General features: G+C 51.2%; 2 protein-coding genes across 2 annotated transcripts; one reads left to right on the top strand and one right to left on the bottom strand.

The window, feature by feature from the left end:
• Positions 1-466: 466 nt before the first annotated feature.
• On the top strand, positions 467-1,142 carry LOC113837821 (histone H2A-Bbd type 2/3-like). Its single transcript, XM_027433552.2, has one exon. It carries the CDS (start codon positions 728-730, stop codon positions 1,088-1,090), a length of 363 nt encoding a protein of 120 aa, XP_027289353.1. The 5' UTR covers positions 467-727; the 3' UTR covers positions 1,091-1,142.
• An 8,269-nt stretch (positions 1,143-9,411) lies between these two features.
• Positions 9,412-19,559, bottom strand: LOC113837822 (X-linked lymphocyte-regulated protein 5C-like). Its single transcript, XM_027433553.2, has 8 exons — positions 17,620-19,559; positions 17,050-17,119; positions 16,137-16,171; positions 14,901-15,018; positions 14,025-14,124; positions 12,486-12,584; positions 9,917-10,021; positions 9,412-9,821 (listed from the first exon to the last, which is right to left on the bottom strand). Exons 1-8 carry the CDS (start codon positions 17,930-17,932, stop codon positions 9,747-9,749), a joined length of 915 nt encoding a protein of 304 aa, XP_027289354.1. The 5' UTR covers positions 17,933-19,559; the 3' UTR covers positions 9,412-9,746.
• Positions 19,560-21,819: the final 2,260 nt, after the last annotated feature.

The raw sequence follows: 21,819 nt of genomic DNA, 5'->3' as shown, positions 1-21,819 counted from the left end.
CACTGGTTCAAGCCGCTGTATAGGTGAGGCGAGACACAAGGAAGGTGTGTACCGTGCGCGAGGCATCATGAATCCAGGGTGCTAAGTGACACAGACAGACACGGGTACACTCAAGAGGCCACAGTTAGCCGAATGAGTCCGCCTACAGGAGCTGTTCAACTCAGACCTGGGCTGATGTGGCAGAAAGCAGAGTAATGGCTAAGGGGCCCCAGGGACAGGGAAAGCTGTAGCTGTGGATTTGCTCGGGATGCCTGGGACTCTGAGTTTGAGTCTCCAGAACTGAGAAGGGAAAACCTCTCGGGTGTACAGCGGTGCCTGGGGTGCTAGGGGCGGAGGGACAAGGAGCTCGTGCTGAATGGGTAGGCGCGGTGAAACTACCTCAGAAGCCGAGGGTTGTGAAAGGCTTGGTTGTCGATGGCACCACTGAGTTGCTCCTCCTCACGACTGTTGTCTTTCCTAGAAGGCCCCTTCTAGAAGCCAGGGTGTGAAGGTGACCACAGCTCCCCTAGCAGGGGCTGCTTGGGAGCCATCACACATCACACGTCATCAGTGAGAGCAGGAGCGGGATCGCCGAAGAGTGGGCTGAGACCGTGAGGGGTCTCGAGGATACGGTTCGAGGCACAGAGGGGACAGTTGGGATCAGCTTGGGGGCCCAGAGCCCAGCAAGCCAGCAGAGAGCAGCCAGGTGGAGCCTAGCCAACCTGTGAGGTCGCACTCCGAGGCCAGCATGCCCAGGACCAGGCAGAGCAGCCTTCGAGGGTCGTCGTCTCGCCGCTCCCGCACCGACAGAGCCGAGCTGACCTTCTCTGTGAGCCTGGTGGAGCACCATCTTCGTGAGAGCGGCCATGCCCCGAGGCTGAGCGAAACAGTGCCCATCTTGCTGACCGCCATCCTGGAGTTCCTGACACGCAGGCTGCTGGAGCTGGCAAGCAATGAGGCCCAACGCCTAGGCGCCCAGAGGCTCATCACCCCTGAGATCCTAGACTTGACCGTCTACAACAACACCCTTCTGAGCCAACTGTTGCAATTCACCACCATCTCTCAGACGGCCCCAGCTGGACGTCGTCGTCGTCGTCGACGTCAGACCTAGCTACTACCTGCTGCTGCCTCTGCTGCCGCCTGGCTCTGGGTCGCTGACTGGCCCAACCACCCCATCTATCTATCCACTGAGTCATCAGTCCATCCCGCCCAAACCTTCCCACAGGCCGCCCTGCATAGCTGGCCAACCTGGTCCCTTCCTTCTCTCCCAGTTGTGTTGTTATTAAACCTTGAGTTCAAGAAAACAACAGGTTTGCTTCCCTGGCTTTTCGTTGGGGAATGGGATGCAGGTGGGTGTGGGGTTCGGTGGGGGCAGAGGCTGAGCTCAGCCTAGTGGGAGGAACATAGGGGGTGGGACTGGTACTGGGGTGCGTGTGACCCACAGCTTGCTTTCCCAAGGTATTCCGTTGGTCGTGGGGTGTGGGTAGGTGTGGAATGGAGGAGTGTCTCATGTGGGCCTTTTTGGAGGAGAACATGGGGTGGGACGGGTACTGGGGTGCGGGTGACCCACAGGCAGCATTCCCAAGCTTTTGTTTTGTCCATGGGGTATGGGGTAGGTGTGGAATGGAGGAGTGTCTGAGGTGGCCCACGTTGGACAAACACAGGGGTTGGGACTGGTACTGGGTCCGGGTTACCCACAGGCTGCTTTCCCAAGCTGTTCCTTTAGTCATTGGGTGGGGGAAGTTTTGGAATGGAGGTCCTTCTGGGCGCACCCTAGTTGGAGGAACACAGGGGGTGGGACTGGGACTGGGGTGCGGGTGACCCACAGGCTGCTTTCCCAAGCTTTTGTTTTACCATGGGTTAGGGGTAGGTGTGGAACGGAGGAGTGTCGGAGGTGGGCTTAGTTGGAGGAACACAGGGGGTGGGACTGGTACTGGGGTGCGGGTGACCAAAAGGCTGCTTTCCCAAGCTTTTCCTTTGGCCATGGCGTGGGGGTAGGTGTGCAATGGAGGAGTTTCTGATTTGGGCCTAGTTGGAGGAACAAAAGGGGTGGGACTTGTACTGGGGTATGGGGGATCCACAGGCTGCTTTCCCAAACTTTTCGGTTTTCAATGGGTGGGGGTATGAGTGTAATGGAGGAGTGCCTGAGGTGGGCCTAATTGGAGGAACACATGGGGTGAGACTGGTACTGGGTTGCGGGTGACCCACAGGCTGCTTTCACAAGCATTTCCGTTGGCCGTGTGTTGGGGGTAAGTGTGGAACAGAGGAGTGTGTGCGGTGGGATTACTTGGAGAGAGACATGGTGTCGCTGTGGTACTGGGGTGCCGGTGTTCCTTCCCAATCTACTCCTTTTGCTCTGGGGTTGGAGTAGGTGTGGAATGGAGGAGTGTCGGAGGTGGGCTTAATTGGAGGAACACATGGGGTGGGACTGGTACTGGATTACAGGTGACCCACAGGCTGCTTTCTCAAGCTTTATCGTTGGTCATGGGTGGGGGGAGCTGTGTCATGGAGGAGTGTCTGAGGTGAGCCTAGTTGGAGGAACACAGGGGTTCAGAGTGGTACTGGGGTGCGGGTGACCCACAGGCTGCTTTCACAGGATTTTCCTTTGGCCATGGGGTGGGTGTATGTGTGGAATGTACCAGTGGGTGAGGTGGGCCCATTTTTAGAAACAGGGGTGCTGGGCCTGACACTTGGATGCCAGTGACCCACAGCCTGCTTTCCCAAGCTTTCCTTTGGTCTTGGGGTGGGGCGGGTGTGGAATGGAGGATCGCTTGTGGTGGCCCTAGTTGGAGGAAAATAGTGGGTGGGACTGTTACTGGTGTGTGTAACCCACAGAGGACTGTCTGAGGTGGGCTTAGTTGGAGGAACACAGTGGGTAGCACTGGTTCCTGGTGTGCAGGTGACCAAAAGGCTGCTTACCAAAGCTTTTCCTATGGCCATTTTGTGGGGGTAGGTGTGCAATTGGGGAGCTTCTGGGTTGGGCCTCGTCAGAGGAACATAGGATGTGCGACTTTTACTGGGGTGCTTTGTACCCACAGACTGCTTCCCAAGCTCTTCCTTTGGCAATGGATTTTGGTTATGTTTGTAATGGATGAGTGTCTGAGGAGGGCCTAATTAATTGGAGGAACACAGGGGGTGAGACTGGTACTGGGGTGAGTGTAACCACAGCCTACTCTCCCAAGCTTTTCCTTTGGCAATTAGGTGGGGGTAAGTGTGGAATAGAGGAGTGTGTGAGGTGGCATTAGTTGGAGGGAGACAGGGGGTGGGACTGGTACTGGGGTGCGGGTGATCCACCGGCTGGTTTTCCAAGCTACTCCTTTTGCCATGGGTTTGGGGTACGTGACGAATGGAGGTGTGTCTGAGGTGACCTTTGTTGGAGGAACACAGGGGGTTGGACTGGTACGGGAGTGCAGGTGAACCACAGGCTGCTCTCCTAAGCTTTTCCTTTGGCCATGTTGTGGGGATATGTGTGTGATGGAGGAGTGTCTGAGGTGGGCCTAATTGGAGGAACACAGGGGTTAGGACTGGTACTGGGGTGTTGCGAACCACACGCTGCTTTCCCAATCTTTTCTTTTGTAAATGGGGTGGGAATAGGTGTATAGTGGGAAATTACCAATACGGAGCCATGCAGAAATATACGGGTATTTAATAGTGAATAGGCCTTACTTACATAGCGACCTAGCCTGCCGGCACTGTAGCAGTCTGTAGAGCAAGCCGAAAAGGAAAACCAAAAGTGACCAGCCACTGAAACTCTGCCTCGACGTCATCCTGACTACGCCCTCCCAGGCGTGGTCAAACACACCTATAGCCATCCCCTCCTAGGCGTGGCTACAGCATCCCCTACATAGGTGTGGTATGGAGGAGTGTCTCAGGTGGCCCATAGTTGGAGGAACACAGTTGGTGGGATAGGTACTGGGGTCCAAGTAACCCAAAGGCTACTTTCCCAAGTTTTTCCTTTGGCCATGGGGTTGGGGTAGGTGTGGAATGGAGGAGTGTCTGAGGAGGGCTTAGTTGGAGGAACAATGAGTTTTGGGACTGCTACTGGGGTGCCAGTGAACCACAGGCTGCTTTCCCAAGCTTTTCCATTTGCCACGGGGTTGGGGTAGGTGTGGAATAGAGGAGTGTCTTAGGTGGGCTTAGTTGGAGGAACTTAGAGGTTTGGACAGGTACTGTGGTGCAGGTGACCCACAGGCTGCTTTCACAGGTGTTTCCTTTGGCCATGGGATGGGGGTAGGTGTGGAATGGAGGAGGGTCTGAAGTGGATTTAGTTGGAGGAATACAGGGGTTGGCATTGGTACTGAGGTGCTTGTGACTGACAGGCTGCTTTTCCAAGCCACTCCTTTGGTCTTGGGGTTCGGGTATATGTGGAATGGAGGAGTATCTGAGGTTGGCCTGATTGGAGGAGCACAGGGGTAGGGACTGGTACTGGGGTGGGGGTGTCCCACGCTGCTTTCCCAAGCTTTTCCTTTGGTCTTGGAGTGCGGGTAGGTGTGGAATGGAGGATTGAAGAGATTGATCCGCAGTCCGTAAGGCTAAGGTTTCTTTATTAGATAAATACCAGCCAAGCTCAAGCCAAAGTGTGCCATGGGCATCAAGCCAGCCAGGCCATAGAGAAAGGAGAAGGGGCTCTCCACGTGTCTGCCATCCCTTAAGAATCCTCCCTGTGTCATCTTTAGACCTCCCCTGACCTCGCCCTTATGGGCATGTCCCGGCACACCTGCCTGGGCTACTAGGAGGCGGGGCTACAATGTCTCCCTCCAATTCTACTTTTAGTCTCAAAGAGGATTAAAACTTAATAATGTAAAACATCCAAAATTAACAACCATAAAGGTAAAATATAAGAAGATATAATAATCTGCTATTACACATCCTAACTCACCTGTCCAGGCTACTAGGAGGCAGGGCTACAGTATCTCCCTACAGTGGATTGTTTGCGGTGGGCCTAGTTGGAGGAACAGAGTGGGTGGGACTGGTACAGGGGTGCGGGTGACCCATAGTCTGCTTTCTCAAGCTTTTCCTTTGGCCATGGGGTGGGGTAGTTGTGTAATGGAGGAGTGCCTGAGGTGGGCTTAGTTGGAGGAACACAGGGATGGGACTGGTACTGGGGTGCTTGTGACTGACAGGCTGCTTTCCTAAGCTGTTCTTTTGGTCGTGCGGTGGGGGTATGTGTGGAATGGAGGAGTGTCTGAGGTCAGCCTGTTTGGAGGAACTGAGGGGGACAGGCTCGTACTGGGGTCCTCGTGATGCACCGCCTGCTTTCCCAAGCTTTTCTTTTGGCCATGGTGGGGGGTACCTGGTGAATGCAGGAGTCTCTGAACTCACCCTATTTGGAGGAACACAGGGTGTGGTACTGGTACGGAGTTGCAGGTGACTCACAATGTACTTTCCCAGGCTTTTCCTTTGTCCATGGGATGGGAGTAGGTGTGGAATGTAGGAGTGGCTGAGGTGGGCCTATTTTCAGGAACAGAAGAAGTGCTGGGACTGGCACTTGGATGCCAGTGACCCACAGCCAGCTTTCCCAAGCTTTTCCTTTGGTGTTGGGGTGGGGGTAGGTGTGGAATGGATGATCGTTTGTGGTGGGCCTAGTTGGAGGAACATAGGGGGTGGCACTGGTACTAGGGTGCTTGTGACACACAGGCTACTCACCCAAGCTTTTCCTTTGGTTTTGGGATGGGGGTAAGTGTGGAATAGGGGAGGGTCTGAGGTGGGCTTAGTTGGCAGAATACAGGGAGTGGGAGTGGTACCGGTGTGTGGCTGACCCACAGGCTGCTTTTCCATTCTTTTCCATTGGCCATGGGCTGGGGGTATGTGTGTGTAACGGAGGAGTGTCTTAGGTGGGCCTAGTTGTTGGGACACAGGGGGTGCGAATATTCTTGGGGTGCTGTGACCCACAGGCTGCTTTCCCAAGCTTTTCCTTTGTCCATGGGGTGGGTGTACGTGTGGAGTGGAGGAGTGTCTGAGGTGGGCTTAGTTAGAGGAACACAGGGGTGGGTACTGGTGTGTGGGTGACCCACAGGCTGCTTTCCCAAGCCTTTGCTTTGGCCATTGGGTGGGGGTAGGTGTGGAATGGAGGAGTGTCTGAGGTGGGCCTAGTTGGATGAACTAGGGATTTGGACTTGTACTGGGGTCTGGGTGACCCACCGGCTGCTTTCCCAACCTTTTCTCTGGGCATAGGGTGGGGGTAGGTGTGGAATGGAGGAGTGTCTGAGCTCACCCTAATTAGAGGAACACAGGTCGTAGTACTGGTACTGGGGTGCAGGAGACCCACATCCTGCTTTCCCAACTGTTTCCTGTGTCCATGGGTTGCGGGTAGGTGTGGAATGGAGGACTCTATGAGTTGGTCCTGGTTGGAGGAACACGGGGGTGGGGGGGTGGGGGGTGTTGTACTGGTACTGGGGTGCGGGTGACCCACAGGCTGCTTTCCCAAGCTTTTCCTTTGTCCATGGGGTGGGTGTACGTGTGGAGTGGAGGAGTGTCTGAGGTGGGCTTAGTTAGAGGAACACAGGGGTGGGTACTGGTGTGTGGGTGACCCACAGGCTGCTTTCCCAAGCCTTTGCTTTGGCCATTGGGTGGGGGTAGGTGTGGAATGGAGGAGTGTCTGAGGTGGGCCTAGTTGGAGGAACCCAGGGGTTGCTATGGGGTGCGGTTGATCCCCAGGTTGCTTTCCCAAGGTATTCGTTTGGTCGTGGGCTAGGGTAGGTGTGGAATGGAGGAGTGTCTGAGGTGGGCCTAGTTGGAGGAACACGGGGGGCGGGGGGACTGGTCCTGGAGTGCGTGTGACCCACATTCTGGTTACATGATCTTTTCCTTTGGGTTGGTGTGTGTTGGAGTCGGAGGTTGACGTGGGTCTAGTTAGAGGAACACAGGGTTGGGACTGGTAAAAGGTGGGGGTGACACACAGGCTGGTTTCCCAATGTTTTCCTTTGGCCATGGGGTGTGTGTATGTATGTATAGAGTGGAGGAGAGTCTGAGATCGGCCTTTTTGCAGGGGGACAGGAGTCGGGACTGGTAATGGGGTACTTGTGATCCGTAGGTCTGCTTCCCAAGCATTTCCTTTGTCCATGTGTGGGTGTCAGGTGGAGGTTCAGCTGGGCCTAGCTATAGAAACACAGAGGGTAGGACTGCTACTGGCATCAGGTGAACCACAGGCTGCCTTGTCAAGATTTTCTTTGGTCATGGGTGGGGAAGTTACGGAGGCTGAGCTGGGTCTAGGTGGAAGAACCCAGGGGTTAGGACTGGTACTGGGGCACAGGTGACCCACAGGCTGCTTTGGCAAGCATTTCCTTTGGAAATGGGGGTGGGTGTGTGGTGGAGGCAGCGGCTGAGGTGGGCCTAGTTGGAGGTACACAGTGGTTGGGACTGGTGCTGTAGTGGTGCTTAGCCACAGGCTGCTTTCCCTAGTTTTTCCTTTGGATATGAGGTACACCTGGAATGTCTGAGAGGAGGGCAAGCTGGTCCTACTTGCAGGAATACAGTGATGTTTGGCTTTCAGCTGTCGAAGGGAGTTGGAGATGGTGGAGGGACAGCCACTCTCGAGACAGAGAATGAGGACGTGGGTAGGGGTAAACGAGTTGGCCTTCACCCAAGCTGGGTCAGCCTGCCAGCTACATCAGAAAATGGCCTTCATATAGGAGAGCAGAGCAGAGGGGCCCACGTGCAATGGTGGGGTTTTGGTGGGGCATGGTGATATGGACTAGAGCCGTGGCATGCAGGGACTAGTGTCATGGAGGATTATGACTCGTTGTTAATCCTTGCATGGTCAGCATGATATGGCAGGTGGTTTCCGTTGCATAGGTTATTCATAAGATTTAATGTGGACTGATAGTGCCTGCACTGCCCAAACATGTATGGCCTTATCTGTCTTTGGTTTGACGTCTTGTACTTGAGGCCATATTCCTAAAGCTAAACTATACCCTGTAGGGGAAGCTGTAGCCACGCCTTCTTAGGGGCTGGCTACAGGTGTGCCTGACCAGGCTTGTGAGGGCGTGGTCAGAGTGAGGTAGTGGGACTGCGTTTCGGTTTCGTTTTCTCTTTGCTTCTTGCTGTACAGACTGCTACTACCAGCTGGCTGGTTCGATCTGTAAGTAAGGCTTTTCCCTATTAAATACCCTTATATTTCTACCTGACTCCGTATTGGTAATTTCCCACTATAATACCCCACTTACTGTTATTTGCACAGTGGACAGATACTATGCTTGTCATGCCCCTCATATGTGTGGGTATCCAGGCAGTGTTTTGCAGCTTGTTTCTTCCCAGAAGTCATCACTTGCATACTGAGGTGTTGACCCAAGAGAATCTGAATCATCATTGCTGTGCCTGACTGGAGCAGAAAACCCTCCGATATGTTGTGGGCAAGAATGCCACTACTACCTCCCAGTTATTGATTTAACCATCTGCAATTGCCTATTTCTTTGCAGTGCTTGTCCAGCCCACTCTGGTCAGCTGAGGCCATAGTGGTATTATCTCATGCTTTTCCTCATCAGTCTAAGCAATGGTACCACCCCTTCCAACTGCTTAGTTGCCTACAAAATTCTCATACTCTGTCTTTCCATCCATTGCCACAACATAAACTAACAACTTCACATGACCCTCCAAGTAGGGGAGACACAGAAATACACAAATAGACAACATCAGTGGACAAATCATGAAGGCAAAAATACATAAATGCATACATATTTGAAGCCTCCCCCAGTTTATAATGAGAAAGAAATTCTGCTATTTGTACCCAAATGGATGCAGGAGTAGGATGAAGGTGTAGGTGTAAAGATTTCACTAGACCCAAGATAAATGATAAATGGATGTTTAATGGGGAACACTTACACAGAAAAATACAAAGAACTGCGGGAGCATTTTTCTGCCCTTCCTACTGTATCAGCAGACCCAAGAGAAAAGCAAGCAACAGAAAGCCATGTCGCAAGCTTTACTCTTTCTGCTCCCATCCAATTGAGGCCACAATCAAGTCGGGTACGGACACCATTTGCAGGTTCTTGGCAAGAGATACAATTCCTCTTTTAGTCTAAAGGAGGTTTTAAGCCTAATGTAGTAACTACAAATACTGGAGCACTATAAAAATTGTTCCTGGAAACACCCACCATAAAATACTGAAACTGGAAATGCTTATGCAGATATTCATCAATAAATGTTTTTGACCAAAGGTAAGTGCAGGTACCTTTCAACCGGTGTTGAATACAGCCTGGAAACAAGTCTGGATGCCTTTGGGAAATGCCACAGCCCCACAGCAAGCTCAAACCCAAGACATTAAGATCTGGCTCTGCTGTGGGAATTGTGTTAACAGTTTAGCACATCTTGAGCACAAAAACATGAGTTGTGCTCAGTAAATATGAGTGAACATGTTGGGTTGGATTTTCTGTAACGGCCCATTTGCAATGGCAGTGGCTCTGTGACCTCATGAATAATGAAAACATGCACAGATTAATGGATCCCATCGTTTTTTATTTCTTCCTAAATAACTAAGGTAACATTCACTTTGGGGAAGTGACAGAGAACCAAAGAAGCCAACCGTGAAATCAAATGACATTATTTGCTTCCAAAATGTAACTGCCACTGGTGGGGAGAATGAATCTCCCTTGCTGTCAGGGGCAGGAGGATCCACACTTAACTGTTGTTACTCACAGAACTGTTGGGGGTTCAGTTAACTGTTAACAATTTCTAACAAACAAAGTAAAGAGAAAGGAGCTAACTACACTGACTACTATGAACATCCTCTTAGCAAGGCCAATGCTCCTGGTGCATCCTCTACATGAGCTTCAGATGGTTTCTTCAGGATGGTCAAGGACCAGGGATTGAAGGTACGTTTCAACGACAGACACATCTTGCTCTTGCTGTTTGAAAATGGAGAGTGAGGGAATCATTATTCCATCTCTGCACGTAGGAAGCCATTCTGTGAGGCACATAGCATTACAGACGCATGACTTACAGTTTCCATGATAACTCTGTCCTGCGCCTTGGAGATTTCTTTCTTCACTTCACTTTCTTCACCACCAACAAAAGCTTTGCGATGTTCGAGCAAGTTCTTGGCTTTCTGAAACAAGCCAACAAAAACAAACAAACAAACAAACAAACAAAACTCTACTTGAGCCTGAAGCCCTGGCTTCACACCTCACCCAGTTTAATTTTAAAAGAACCGACTTTACATATCCAAAGCATGTTTGTTCTGAATTCAAAGAAAGAACAGTGGTGACTTTGTGCACATCTAAAAGGCCACCCCACAAAAAGTTCCAGTGACACATTTTAAGGTGGCATCATTGTGGGACAGGAACAGCTAAGGCACTTATCTTGGAAAATGTGTGGAGGATCAGTTAAAAGGTCACAGGGAAAGACATGGAAAACGAGGCACAGGCCCCCATTGGAGACAGCCACCCACACCCCACATCCCCATCCCCCGCCGCTAAGGTCTCCCAGAGGAAGGAGCCATTCCCTATGTCCATGGAATGTGATTTTCACAGAGGAAGACAGAGGGTACAATCCCACAATCCTTCAATCTAAGAAAGTCTTAAGCAAGAACTCAAACCCCACTGATCTCTCAAAGAACACAGCAATGGTGGACACAGAGGGGAAAGAAACCGTGACACACTCTGTGCAGAAACTGCAAAATGCCTGTCTGGTCCCTGCCCTGTTCCCAGGGCCCAGAACATCTTAGGAACAGACAACATGCACACCAGCTGAAAACAAGTATGGAAGGGGAGCTTGCTGGGCTCTCGGATGAAAAGGACACAAATGGTGAAGTCAAGCAGTGAAAACATAGGATTTCCTGGGGAAGACAAGGCATGGGAAGCTTTCTGGGCAAAGAGCAGAAGCAAAGCATGGACAAGGAATGGGAGTCACTTCATGGGAAGCTAGTGCACTGGGAGGAGGGAAGAGGGATAGACAGGATCAAGTAGCCAGTGAACCTTTCAAGAGGGTGTGTGTGTGGAGGTGGTGGGTGGGGGGCAGTTGTGCAGAGGACACAGGAAACAGAGAGAATGAATAAGGAAGGCCACCGGGAAATCTGGAAGAGGGAAATGACATGTTTGACGACAACAGTCCCTCAGAGGCAGAGCCGAGGACTAGGAAAGGGGGGAAGCCTGGGGGGAGAAGCAGAGAGCGATCTAGAGAGTGGGAGAGGCAGATGGATACATGGCAGACGGGCAGGGATCATTTGGGAAGCCAGAGAGGACCAGTCACAAGGCTTCCTCTGTGGTGCTGCTCACATTGAGCACTCACAGTTAGAAGCAAGCCTTTCTGGTCGGTTCTTTCAACCAGCTCCAAAGCAGTATTCAGCTGCATTAGAGCTGCATGTTCCCTTTGCTTAAGCTCTTCCTAAAGGACTGGATGTATGTAGATGGCTCCCAAGGTCTTGAAAATTCAGTTTTACTTTTCTGTGTGCATGGGTGTGTGCAGGAGGGTGTGCATGGATGTGTGCTTGAGTGTAAAGACCAGAGGTCCTAAAAAAAACTCAAAGTGATGTCCTTCACATGTACGTGTTTGCATGCATGCATGTATGCTAGGGTGTACCTGCACCATCCTGAACCGCTCGCTGCATTACTTTCTGAGGCAGGGTGTCTGACTAAACACAGGGTCTTCCAATTTGCCTGTACTGGTAGTCCCACAAGCCCCAGGGATCCTTGTGTCTCTAGCCTCACCTCTCTGGGGTTATAAGGCAAACGTTGCCATGCCTGGAATACACATGGCTGCTAGGGATATTTATTCACTAGAGTACTAACTGGGGAAGTCATGCCTGCTCAGCAAAAACAGACTTAGCTTCTCGATGGCATCCTGAAAACATTTAATTTACTATGGCACACTGAGCACTTTAGTTAAGGCATCCGAATCAGATCTCAGGAGAGATATTTCATAATGTATTTTAATGAGAGCATCAAAAAGAATTCCTATTGAAGGGCTGCTTCAACTCCTAAGTATATAGATGTCACTTAGGACCTGGAGCTTCAGCAATGGTACAACTTCTGGCTCTAAGCTCCAATTCAAAGAGGGTTAACCCTCTACCAGCATTTTCATTCCCCACATCAGTTGGGGAGCTGTTGAAACACATGACCACCCATACTCAAGTGCAATGCTAATGTCAGAAGACTGCAAAACACTCAACATGAAAGAAAACTAAAACTGCCCTTGCCCTTTTGCTTATTTCACTGACCTGTCCAATCAAAGCAAGTCAAAGAACACCAGAAGGATCCTCAGACTTGCTAATTTCCATCGAAGTGTCACTAGAGGTGACACTGCAATGCAGTGTGCTCCTTTCTAAGCAAATTTCCAGTCACCAGCTCTCGTGTTAGAACACTGTCTCCAACACTGTCATCAGTTTCCCAGGCTAAACAAACCTTAGCATTTCTCCTATGTGTGGGGAGACTATTCCAAAGAGAATGTGATCACGGTTTTCAAAACTAATTACTTCTCCCACAAACTGAGAAAGGGCCAATCTGTCTTCTGCTTTTATAGACACATGGTGGGACATAAGGGTGTGTTCTGTCAACAAGTGCAATCTACCAGACCTTCACAAATGTGTTGCATAAATCTTTAGCGTTTTCCATCTTGGTTTCATGATCCTCTATAGCTTTCTGTAAAATCTTCATCTGTTGCTGAGCTGTAAGCTGAAATAGAGAAAATCAATGACAAAATGTCACTAAAACTGAACATCGAACCCTGCTTACGGGAATTGCTTCCCGTGATGTTTTTGTATTCTGACATTCATGAGGAACAAGTTTGAAGACACGGCCTTCAATGTCAAAAGCAACATAACAAGGTCTGACCAATCACAGAGTGAGATAGTCTTGTCAAGCCTGTGCAAAAATCCTATGAAATAATCATTTTGAAATTAACAATAAGACCCACCTAATCTGTGGCTTCCCACCTCACCAAAATTAAGTACAAAACATTCCTTTGTTTCCATAAAATATTTTTTAATAAGATGAGGACACATTAGCTTCCAAGGAAACCCTTCTTTCCAAGAAAAAAAGTAGGAAAGAAAGAAAGAAAGATAGAAAGAAAGGAAGGAAGGAAGGAAGGAAGGAAGGAAGGAAGGAAGGGAAGGAAGGAGGAAAGGAAGGAAGGAAGAAAGAAAGAAAGGAAGGAAGGAAGGAAGGAAGGAAGGAAGGAAAAAAGAGTTCTGACCTAATCTTCCTCATCAATCAGTCATTCCCCAGATTGTGACATTCCATCAACTACATTATCAACCAAATAAGAAGGGCAGGGAACACAAGTGCCAAACATACATCAGCTCAAGAGGTCAAACATTCCATAGAAACATGTCAAAAAACATGAAACCACTCAATACACAAAATGTAGAAAGGTAGGTATTCTTCACAGGTCTGCTTTGACTGCTAGGAAACTGAGGCAGGGAGGTTAATTATTGTCCTGAGCTTTCACAACAAGCAAGTGTCAGGACTATGGCTGCATCCCAATCAGTGGGTCCAGAGGACATGCTTCTCTCTGGCAGACTGAAATCTGTCTCCATCTCCCTCTGATACCAGGCGCTGCTTCCCCACCTTTGGAAGGCAGGGCCCTTGGGAGTATAGCTCTGTCCTCCATCAGGATGAAAGATCCCCAAAGACAGCACTGCTGGGTGTCCATGAATGCTAAGCCTCCACCTGCTCTGTCACAGCCACACTGACTGCTCTCACTCTGCCTCCCTGATCCCTGTGTCAGAAGGCTATTTGGGACCTTCCCCTCCCACCTCCACCCCATCCTGCACTGTTTGGCATCTGTACCTTGTGGATCACGAAGGGCTCCCTCTGAACATACAAGCCTGTGCCTTCTCCTGCACTCTCCAGGCAGTGCCTGCTCAGCCTTCCTCCCATGCTGGCTCCTAACCCATGACCATACCACCCCTCCACAGAAAAAGAAGCAAGCCAGAGAGGACGGCTAGTCTCTCCAGGCCGCATCCACCACACTCCTTGACTCCCCATGTTCATGTCCTGTCCTGTCCTGTTCTGTCCTGTCCCTTTCCCTAGGGGCCTGCTGCACTGAAGCCCTGCCACTTAGGAAAGGGACACAGGGAATCTATTCCAAGCTGAGAGCGACATGACACTCACGTTGAGGTGTTCTTCTTGCTCCCTTGTTCTCCCCACCTCGTCCAGCCACTTCTGATACAGAGACTCAAACATCTGTGAGTGGATGGAGTGAAGTTCCTGCCTGTAAAACACAGTAACAATTCCTGAGCACTGTCACACTGGTCACACTGTGTGAGGCTAAGGCAATGACACACCACACACACACAATCATTTTGAAACAGGAGCCAGTAGCAAAAGAGAAAGGGGGCATGACTTAAACTGTCTCTTGAGAGGCAGAAGAAATGTGGCTCTCATGCCAGAAGGATTTTGTTTTAACTTGCTACTACTGATGTCATTTCACGTGTCTTCCCTCTCAAACACCTAGGATGCTCTGATGCACACCTTTCCCAAGATTGCATTTCTGGCTTAAAATTAGACTCAAGCTTCGCTTCCCCTTATGGAATAACCTATAGATTCTGGGAGCCAAAGTCCATGTTGTGAAGGCAACATACCCTTCATCCAATGGCACTTGCACACACGAAGAGCACACAGAACCCTTTCCCCACATGGGCACAACAATTTACCAAAGAGAGTGCTGATGGTACCTCCTAATAGGTACAGTTTTGCAGACCATAGAAGACTGTCCTTCCCTTACAGGAAATTATCTGTCTTTCTATCTCACAGGGGAGAAACTGTACTCTTGCCCATCTTGCTGCTAACATATCATATCTCAGCTATATAAAAGGGGGGTTCTGCCAGCTATGAACAGGACTAGCTCACAGAGAAAATGCACTGCAACGTAGGTCCCATTAGCAATTCCACTCTGTGCAGGATCACCATAGCAGGCAGGAGTGACTTTGGAATGAAGAGTAAAAGCGGGACATACAGGCCTCATTTTACAGAGGGTCAGAACTTTACCGTGACTTCTTCTGGGTTTTGAAAATACTCTGGAGGTTTTCGTTCAGGCTTCTGAAAGAGGCATTTATATCCTTTCCAAACTGCTTCCTCTTCGCCAGAAGGGACTGGGTAATGCCACCTATTTGAGAAAGGAAATGGTATCACTTTAAATCAAATATCCGGAGGAAGAGGCACTCTTTCCTCCCTGACGCATCACCTACACAGTTGTAGGAGTTATCTATAGATCCTGTGTCCTTTTTGCTCTTTGCTGTTTTATTTTTATTTTTTAATTTTAGACCAGGTCTCAAGTAGCCCAGGCTGGTCTCAAACCTGAGAGGCAAGTGAGGGCGACCTCCGGTCCCCGGTTCCCTGCCTCCACTTCCTACTTGCTAGGAATACAGGCGTGGTGGCCATCGTGCTTTGACGAGTAACCCCACCACTGACAAACCATTTTCTGGACACCTCAGAGCCCAAGCAGCAGTTCCTCTGTACCAGAAGGAGCAATGCTGTCAGACGTCAGACATCCTGGGTTGTATGAATTGACTCTATACACTGGCTAAGAATTGACGACGTCTCTCTAGTAATGCTCTTTTAAGGGCCAACTACACAAGTGAATAAAAGCTACCTCATCTTGGGGATGGCATGTGGTACACTGACTTGGTTACCATTGATGACAGAGAACGAGCTCGTGTGGCATGCATGATGTTTGCACGCTATCACACACACTTTTCTTCCTGTTCCAGACCATGGCTGCCTTCGGGATTCCCTGACAGGCTCATGAATGCATATACAGCCTTCAGGCAGTATTCCATGCCCTCTTTGGCAGGGCTTCCTAGAGGAGAGCAACTTTGGGAAGCCAGGAAAATGACTTAATTCAGAACGTGGAAAACAGCTGTTGAAATGTGACAGGCCACTCATGCAGTAAGATAAAAAGCAGAGATTTATCTGCCTGCCATCATCTCCAGTAACACTCTCCAGCAATCAATGCAGGAAGTGGGAAACTCTCCCCATCACCTCAGTGACAGCTACTCCATCTCCCTGCTCAGAGCAGCTAGAGCTAGTTAAAAGTTAACCTTAAAGCACCCCCGCCCACCACCAAAAGGGCAAATGGCAATTTACTCTTCCAGAAAAAAAAATCCTCTGGGCCATAGAACTGTAAACAGAGTCCTGTTGGCTGGTGACCACGTTCTCTCACCACGCATAAGTTGTGGGGTCGGAAAGAAAGCTCTGGGACTAGCAACTTGTGCTCAAACCCACCTTTGAAATCCTGTATCCTCTTCTGAACAGGCTTCCTGTGGAAAATGCACACAAGAGTCCTTAACTGAAGACAAACACCCAAAGTTTGCTTTGAAGGAAAGGTGAGGCATGTGGCTTTGCAGAGACTAGCGCTTCTGTGGGGCAAAGTCGGATTTTCCTCTCTTTGGGTCATAATTTTTATTCCTTCCTTCACGTTTTCATATTGAGCCAACGAGTTCAGTGCAGGCACGTACGGGCACATGGGCAAGGGTTACTTGCTGGAGCGTGGGTGACTCAAAGTCAGCCGTATCCCCAGGAAGCCAACCTCAGGCTGGGAGTTGGATGACTGGTGACAACTGCATCCCCGGTATTCCCCCGCCCAACTGCAGGCAGCTCCATGAAAGTGTCTCCTCTCCTCAAGCAGTGACTTCGTGTCATGTTGTGGCAGTATAGGGGTTTTTATACTAAACACTTACCAGAATCCATTCACTGTACAGCAGCGACGGGTTTCATAAAGGTGTACTCACCCATCTGTCATGCACTCCAGCCATCAGCTGTATTCACTCTCATCCTTCCTCAGTGCCCTCCTGCTAGTCCTGCTCTATCACCCAGACAGTGTCTCAACTTTCACGCCATGTGACCATATTCAACCTCCGGAGTCAGCCTCTACTCCCCAAACCTTTGCCCACCCCTCCCCAGTCTCCTTTCTGAGTTTGGGTTTTATCATTTTATGGACCTGCTTTATAATCTAGGATCCTCAAATGAGAGAAAACAGGTGGCTTTAGTCTCTTTGGTGCTGGCTCATTTCACTTAACACCAAACTCTCCGTTTGGATCCATTTTCCAGCAAAGGACATAATTTTCTTTGTATGCCTGCATAAAAACCACACTGAAACTACCTCCTGGGGCAGGCCAAAGTTCCTTTAAGACATCACCTGGCCTCTTGCACATCTGATCCTGAGGAACAGCTGCCCATCTCACTGGTATCAACTGCTGGATCCTTTGCTGCATTGAGAAGAAAGGGTTACACCTTTGTGAAAGAAGTGTGGTGTTCTCAACACCCCACATGGGAAACAGCTTCACTCTGGGATTGGTTGAGCCCATGGCCAACAACAGTTTTAAAATAGTCTTCCAGGAACCCATGCCCACACCCCACACCCCACACCCCACTCCCAACACAGGAGAAATGCAGCTCAGCCAGAGTCTGGGGACAGCAGGTACATGTATTTGTACAAGCCCTTCAAGGAAATTCACCGTGACCCATGGGCTTCTTCAGAGGCATGCTGGCCAGGACCAATGGCCCTGTGAGCCTTGCACTCCTGCCACAGGGTGAGAATATCAGGTGGGGACAGAAACCCAGAACATGCATGAGAATCAGATCTCAGCACCTGGATTCCCTCACCCCACCCCTGTAACCCCATAGAATGACCTGGTTAGTACCAGGCCACCCCTGCGCTTGTTCCCTTGGGGAGGCCCAGCCGTATATGCCCCATATCAGTTGTTACCGGGTGTGATTGCATCCGGGTTCTGGGAGTCATCTGATGGGAGATTCTGATCAACCCTTGGGCGCTTGGCACGTCTCTCCATGTCTTTCTGGTCCTTGGTTGACATGGCTTGGGGCCTTGCTGGGCTGCGCTGGGCTGGGCAGGACTCCTGAAATGATGGTGTGCACAATAAAGACACAGAGAAGAATTTCATGGCAGCAACGGAAACAGGGACCAGGACTCCACAGGCTGTGGCTATGTGTCCTGGCACTTGCTGTGCTGGAGCAAAGAGGCAGTGGCGGCGGGAGGAAGACACTGATATATACCACCACATCCAATCATATTCTGTGTGTGTGTCCCCCTCCTCCCCAGCCTTTTTTTTTTTTCTGGCTGAATGGCAGAGCTCTCCGCAAGCCCGTAGCCCTCAATCTCAGTCCTTTCTCCTGATTTCTTGTCCCCAGGATAGGACAAGCTTGGGCAAGCCCCCGGAGCAAGTGACCTAATGCCGGTGCCTAATCACAAACACCAACCCACTGATGGCCAGTGTGGTCACTGGAGCCACGTCTGGGCACTAACTGCTTGAACCCTGCTGCACACTCAGGTGAAATCCCTACCCACTCTCAGTCTGGATGTCTCAGAAGCAACTCAGGGACCCAGACATCTTGGGAAGACCCAAAGAATACACACAGGAGGCACTTGGGAACACACTCTCTGACACAGTTTCCCTATCCCCGGAATTTACAGAAGCACCCTTTCATAACGAGGCAGCCAACAAGACAATCCTATTCCAAGACCCTCCCCTCAGAACTCCCCTTCTCTTCAGAGGAAGGTAATACCTAGCCACTGCCCTCCTCCACAAACATGTTTTCTGATTGGCTGGAGCAGCACCTATGTATGCATGAGAAAGGCCCCAGCATATGGGCCCAGCTAGTGCACATACATGAGGTGTGTCTGGGGGAGGGGGCTGTGCCTGGCCTGGCCTGACCTGTGTGGTAGGTGATACAGGCTAGGGATAGGCACCCAGCAGGTGAATAGGCTTCATTCTGTCCCTGTATGAGGCCCCTCAGCAAGTCTACATACTTGCCTGTGGTGGACCAAACATCCATGGTTGAGGCCAATGTGTCACAGATGCACCCGTGGCCTGAGAGTATCATGCAAACTCATGAGGTGGGGCTAGGAGGTGCTCTTGCAACAGATGGGTCCAAGGGTGTCACGTGCCTGGCTCGGCCCCGGCAGTTGCCATGCATGAAAGGGCCCATCAGACATCACAATTGTGGACACACATCCAGTGTTGACCAAAGAGTAATCACGGGCAATGGGGACCTTCCATGTTCTCCCCCATTCCTCACTGTGTAACGCACACATCTGCTAGTACCTGCAGAGCCTGGGGTTCTGTCTAGGCCCTTGCAGAAGGGAGGTTTGCAGAAATCACCTCAACTAGGCAGGTCCCCGACACCCTGAGAACCCATTCTGTGCCACCACCAAGCACTGTGGATCCAGGATGACTCTGATTTTGTGACCACCAGAAACCCAGAACAGGGACCCACTCAGATTAGGTGATCATGCTTCAACCACATTCCCCTGAGAGCCTTCTTCCCGTCAGAGGCTTATCCCACCTGAGTAGACCCCACTTCCCTGAATGAAATGGGTGGAGCAGCATGCAGGCCCGTGTGAACCTGCTCCAAGGTGCTGAAGGATGAGACCCAGCGACTGACTTGGATATGCAGCTGTACATGAGTGAGCTGGGAACTGCAGTAACAGGGCCTGGAAGAGACTGGACTTCCTTCACGAGAACACATGCTGTCCTGCCCACTCCTCCAGGGCCCTGTGGTCCTGACAAAGCTTTCTCAGATCTCCCCCCACCCCACCCCCTGCTTGCAGTCTGGTGCAGAAGTGAGGCTCCAGGCATCACCTCAAGGGCTACCCTGGGCCCTAATAACGAACTAATCACTCACCGAGGTAGACCTGCCTCACCCCTCTCCATCCCACCCCACCCCCACCCTGGAGACCCTCCTTCCACTCCAGAGCAGTCACACCTAGTTTAGTCCTCCCTTCCTGAACTTAAGACTCCCTGCTTCTGGAAGAGCAGGAAAGGCATGTAGGCAAGCGCCTGGCTAACCTTGTTCCACGGTGAGGTCCACCCAGAAACCATGGCTAGGGACTCAGGGCTTGCCGTCTGAACGTGCCTGAAATGGGACCTGCACCATCAAGGGGCAGGCAAGGCCCAGAGCACCCTCTCTTTTCAGCGTGCCTGCCTGTCTAGCTCTCTCCCTGGACCAATGTGAAAAATACCCAAGGAGTACAAAAAGTGCCTCCTGGGAGGTCCCTAGTCCCTACCTACCCCAGCAGTCCAAACTGTCCTGGGCACTCACTCCCTAGGACCCTGCGGCCCCAACATAGCGTTTGTCAGATTGGTCAATGCGGCCTCCTCCAGTCACATTCGGAAGGGAGGCTCTGGACATCATGCGCTATCCTCGGGCCCCATACCTCGTCACAGACCTAGGTGGACAGGACTCACGATGATCCCCAGAGACCCTCCTTACCCGCGAAGGTGGGTCACATCTAGCTAGACTTCCCAGAAAGTAAGCATCATCGCTCCATCTGGCAAAGCAGGCTTGTGACTGACTGAGTGACAGGCAGGGCGGCGGAGGCCGCAGAGGTGGAGGAGCCGGAGGCCCGGCAGGGGTGGGAATTGAGACTGTGCCTGCATGAACGTAAACTTTCGAGAACCTGAAACTGCGTGAACCAGAAACTGCGCAACTAAGGCCTAGAATGTCCCGGAACGCCCACAACCCTGTTTTAAATGGTCCCACCCGTGGAAGTACGGGCCGGGAGAATGTCTGGAGTATGCGGAGAAGGTCCCTAGACACTCCACCAGCACACATGCGGTCCTGCTCAGTCCTCTCAGCCCCTGTGGCCCTGACAAACCTTTCCCAGACTGTCCTCCCTCCGGGGCCTTTTCCAATCCGATGGGTAATTGAGGCTCCGGAAGTCACCTCATGGACTACAGTGGCTTCCAATACCTAGTTGCTCAGCTAGGAGAGTACGCCTCACAGCATTCCGCCCGCCACAAACCACTCTCACCCTCGAGGGCAGTCAGGGCTGGAGAGACCTCGCTTCCCGGAACTGTTCCCGCCTTGGAAAACGTTTGCGCATGCGTGACCCAGGCCAGCCCCGCCCCTATCCTTGCTGAGGCCTACGGGGCACTCACGCATGCGTACTTGGGTGTTCGGGTTGCGCATGCGCATCCGAGAAACCGCTCGCTGTATTAATGCTTGCGAGGACCCGAGGACCCACACCCCTCTTTGGAATATGTCCACCCGTGGACATATGGACCAAGAGGACATCTGAAGTGCCCAAAGACCTCAGAAAGGGCCATGTGGAAGGTCCCTAGTCTTTCCCCAAGCGTGCGCGCTGCTCGGTCCACTCCTCCGTCCCTCACAAAGCCTTCCTAGACTTTCCTCCTGGGGCTTAGTCCACTCGGTGTGGAACTTAGGAGCCAGACATCACCTCAGGGAATATCCTGGGTCCTAATACCTGGCCACTCACCTAGAGGAACAGGCCTCAGGACAGCGGCCCGAAACCCTGCTTCCCTTCGACGACGCTCACAGCTAGTTAGTCCTCACTTCCGGAAAATAGTGGGGCCGCCACTTGGGCGCATGCGTGCGCCTGTCCAATCCTTTTCCTTGCCTAAGCCCAGCTGCAATCATGCAGGCGTGGACAGGAAGTTGCACTTTAAGGCAGGGGAGGACAGGAAACGCCCCTGCTCCTGTTTTAATTAGGCACAACTGTGGACATGTGGACCCAGATAAATGTCTCCTGTGCCCAAAGACTTCAGAAAGGGCCACAGCGTGGGTCCCTAATCCTGCTGCGACCACAACACATGCTGCCCTGTCCTGCCCACTCTTCTCAGTCCCTGCTTCGTATCAAAGCTTTCCCACAGGGCCCTTCCTGGCCTCCCCCACTCCACTGTAGAATTCAGGCTGCGGATGATATCACCTCAGGGATTATCCTGGGTCCCAATACCTAGTCACTCACCTATAGGGACACAGGTCACCACAATCCTCAGACCCTCTTGCTCTCCCACAGGGAGTCCCAGGTATGCCTCACTTCCAGAAAGTGTTGCATACCTCTGTGGAAAACCATGTCTGCATAGGTGAGCCTGGCCATCTTGAGGCCCACCCCGTAATAAGGCATACTGGACTTGGAGCTTTAGGTCGT

Source organism: Cricetulus griseus, chromosome X (genome assembly GCF_003668045.3).
Source record: "Cricetulus griseus strain 17A/GY chromosome X, alternate assembly CriGri-PICRH-1.0, whole genome shotgun sequence".
Classification (NCBI taxonomy): Eukaryota; Metazoa; Chordata; class Mammalia; order Rodentia; family Cricetidae; genus Cricetulus; species Cricetulus griseus.
This window is presented reverse-complemented; position numbering and strand designations above follow the sequence as displayed.

Bases quoted from the DNA above. Each gene is read 5' to 3' on its own strand.
- LOC113837821 (XM_027433552.2), top strand. From the start codon at position 728: ATGCCCAGGACCAGGCAGAGCAGCCTTCGAGGGTCGTCGTCTCGCCGC.
- LOC113837822 (XM_027433553.2), bottom strand. From the start codon at position 17,932: ATGTGGTGGTATATATCAGTGTCTTCCTCCCGCCGCCACTGCCTCTTT. The intron at 15,019-16,136 runs GTGGGTTTGAGC...TTTCTCAAATAG, and splicing joins GAGGATACAGGATTTCAAAG to GTGGCATTACCCAGTCCCTT. The intron at 14,125-14,900 runs GTAAAGTTCTGA...TGTGTTTTACAG, and splicing joins AAAACCCAGAAGAAGTCACG to GCAGGAACTTCACTCCATCC.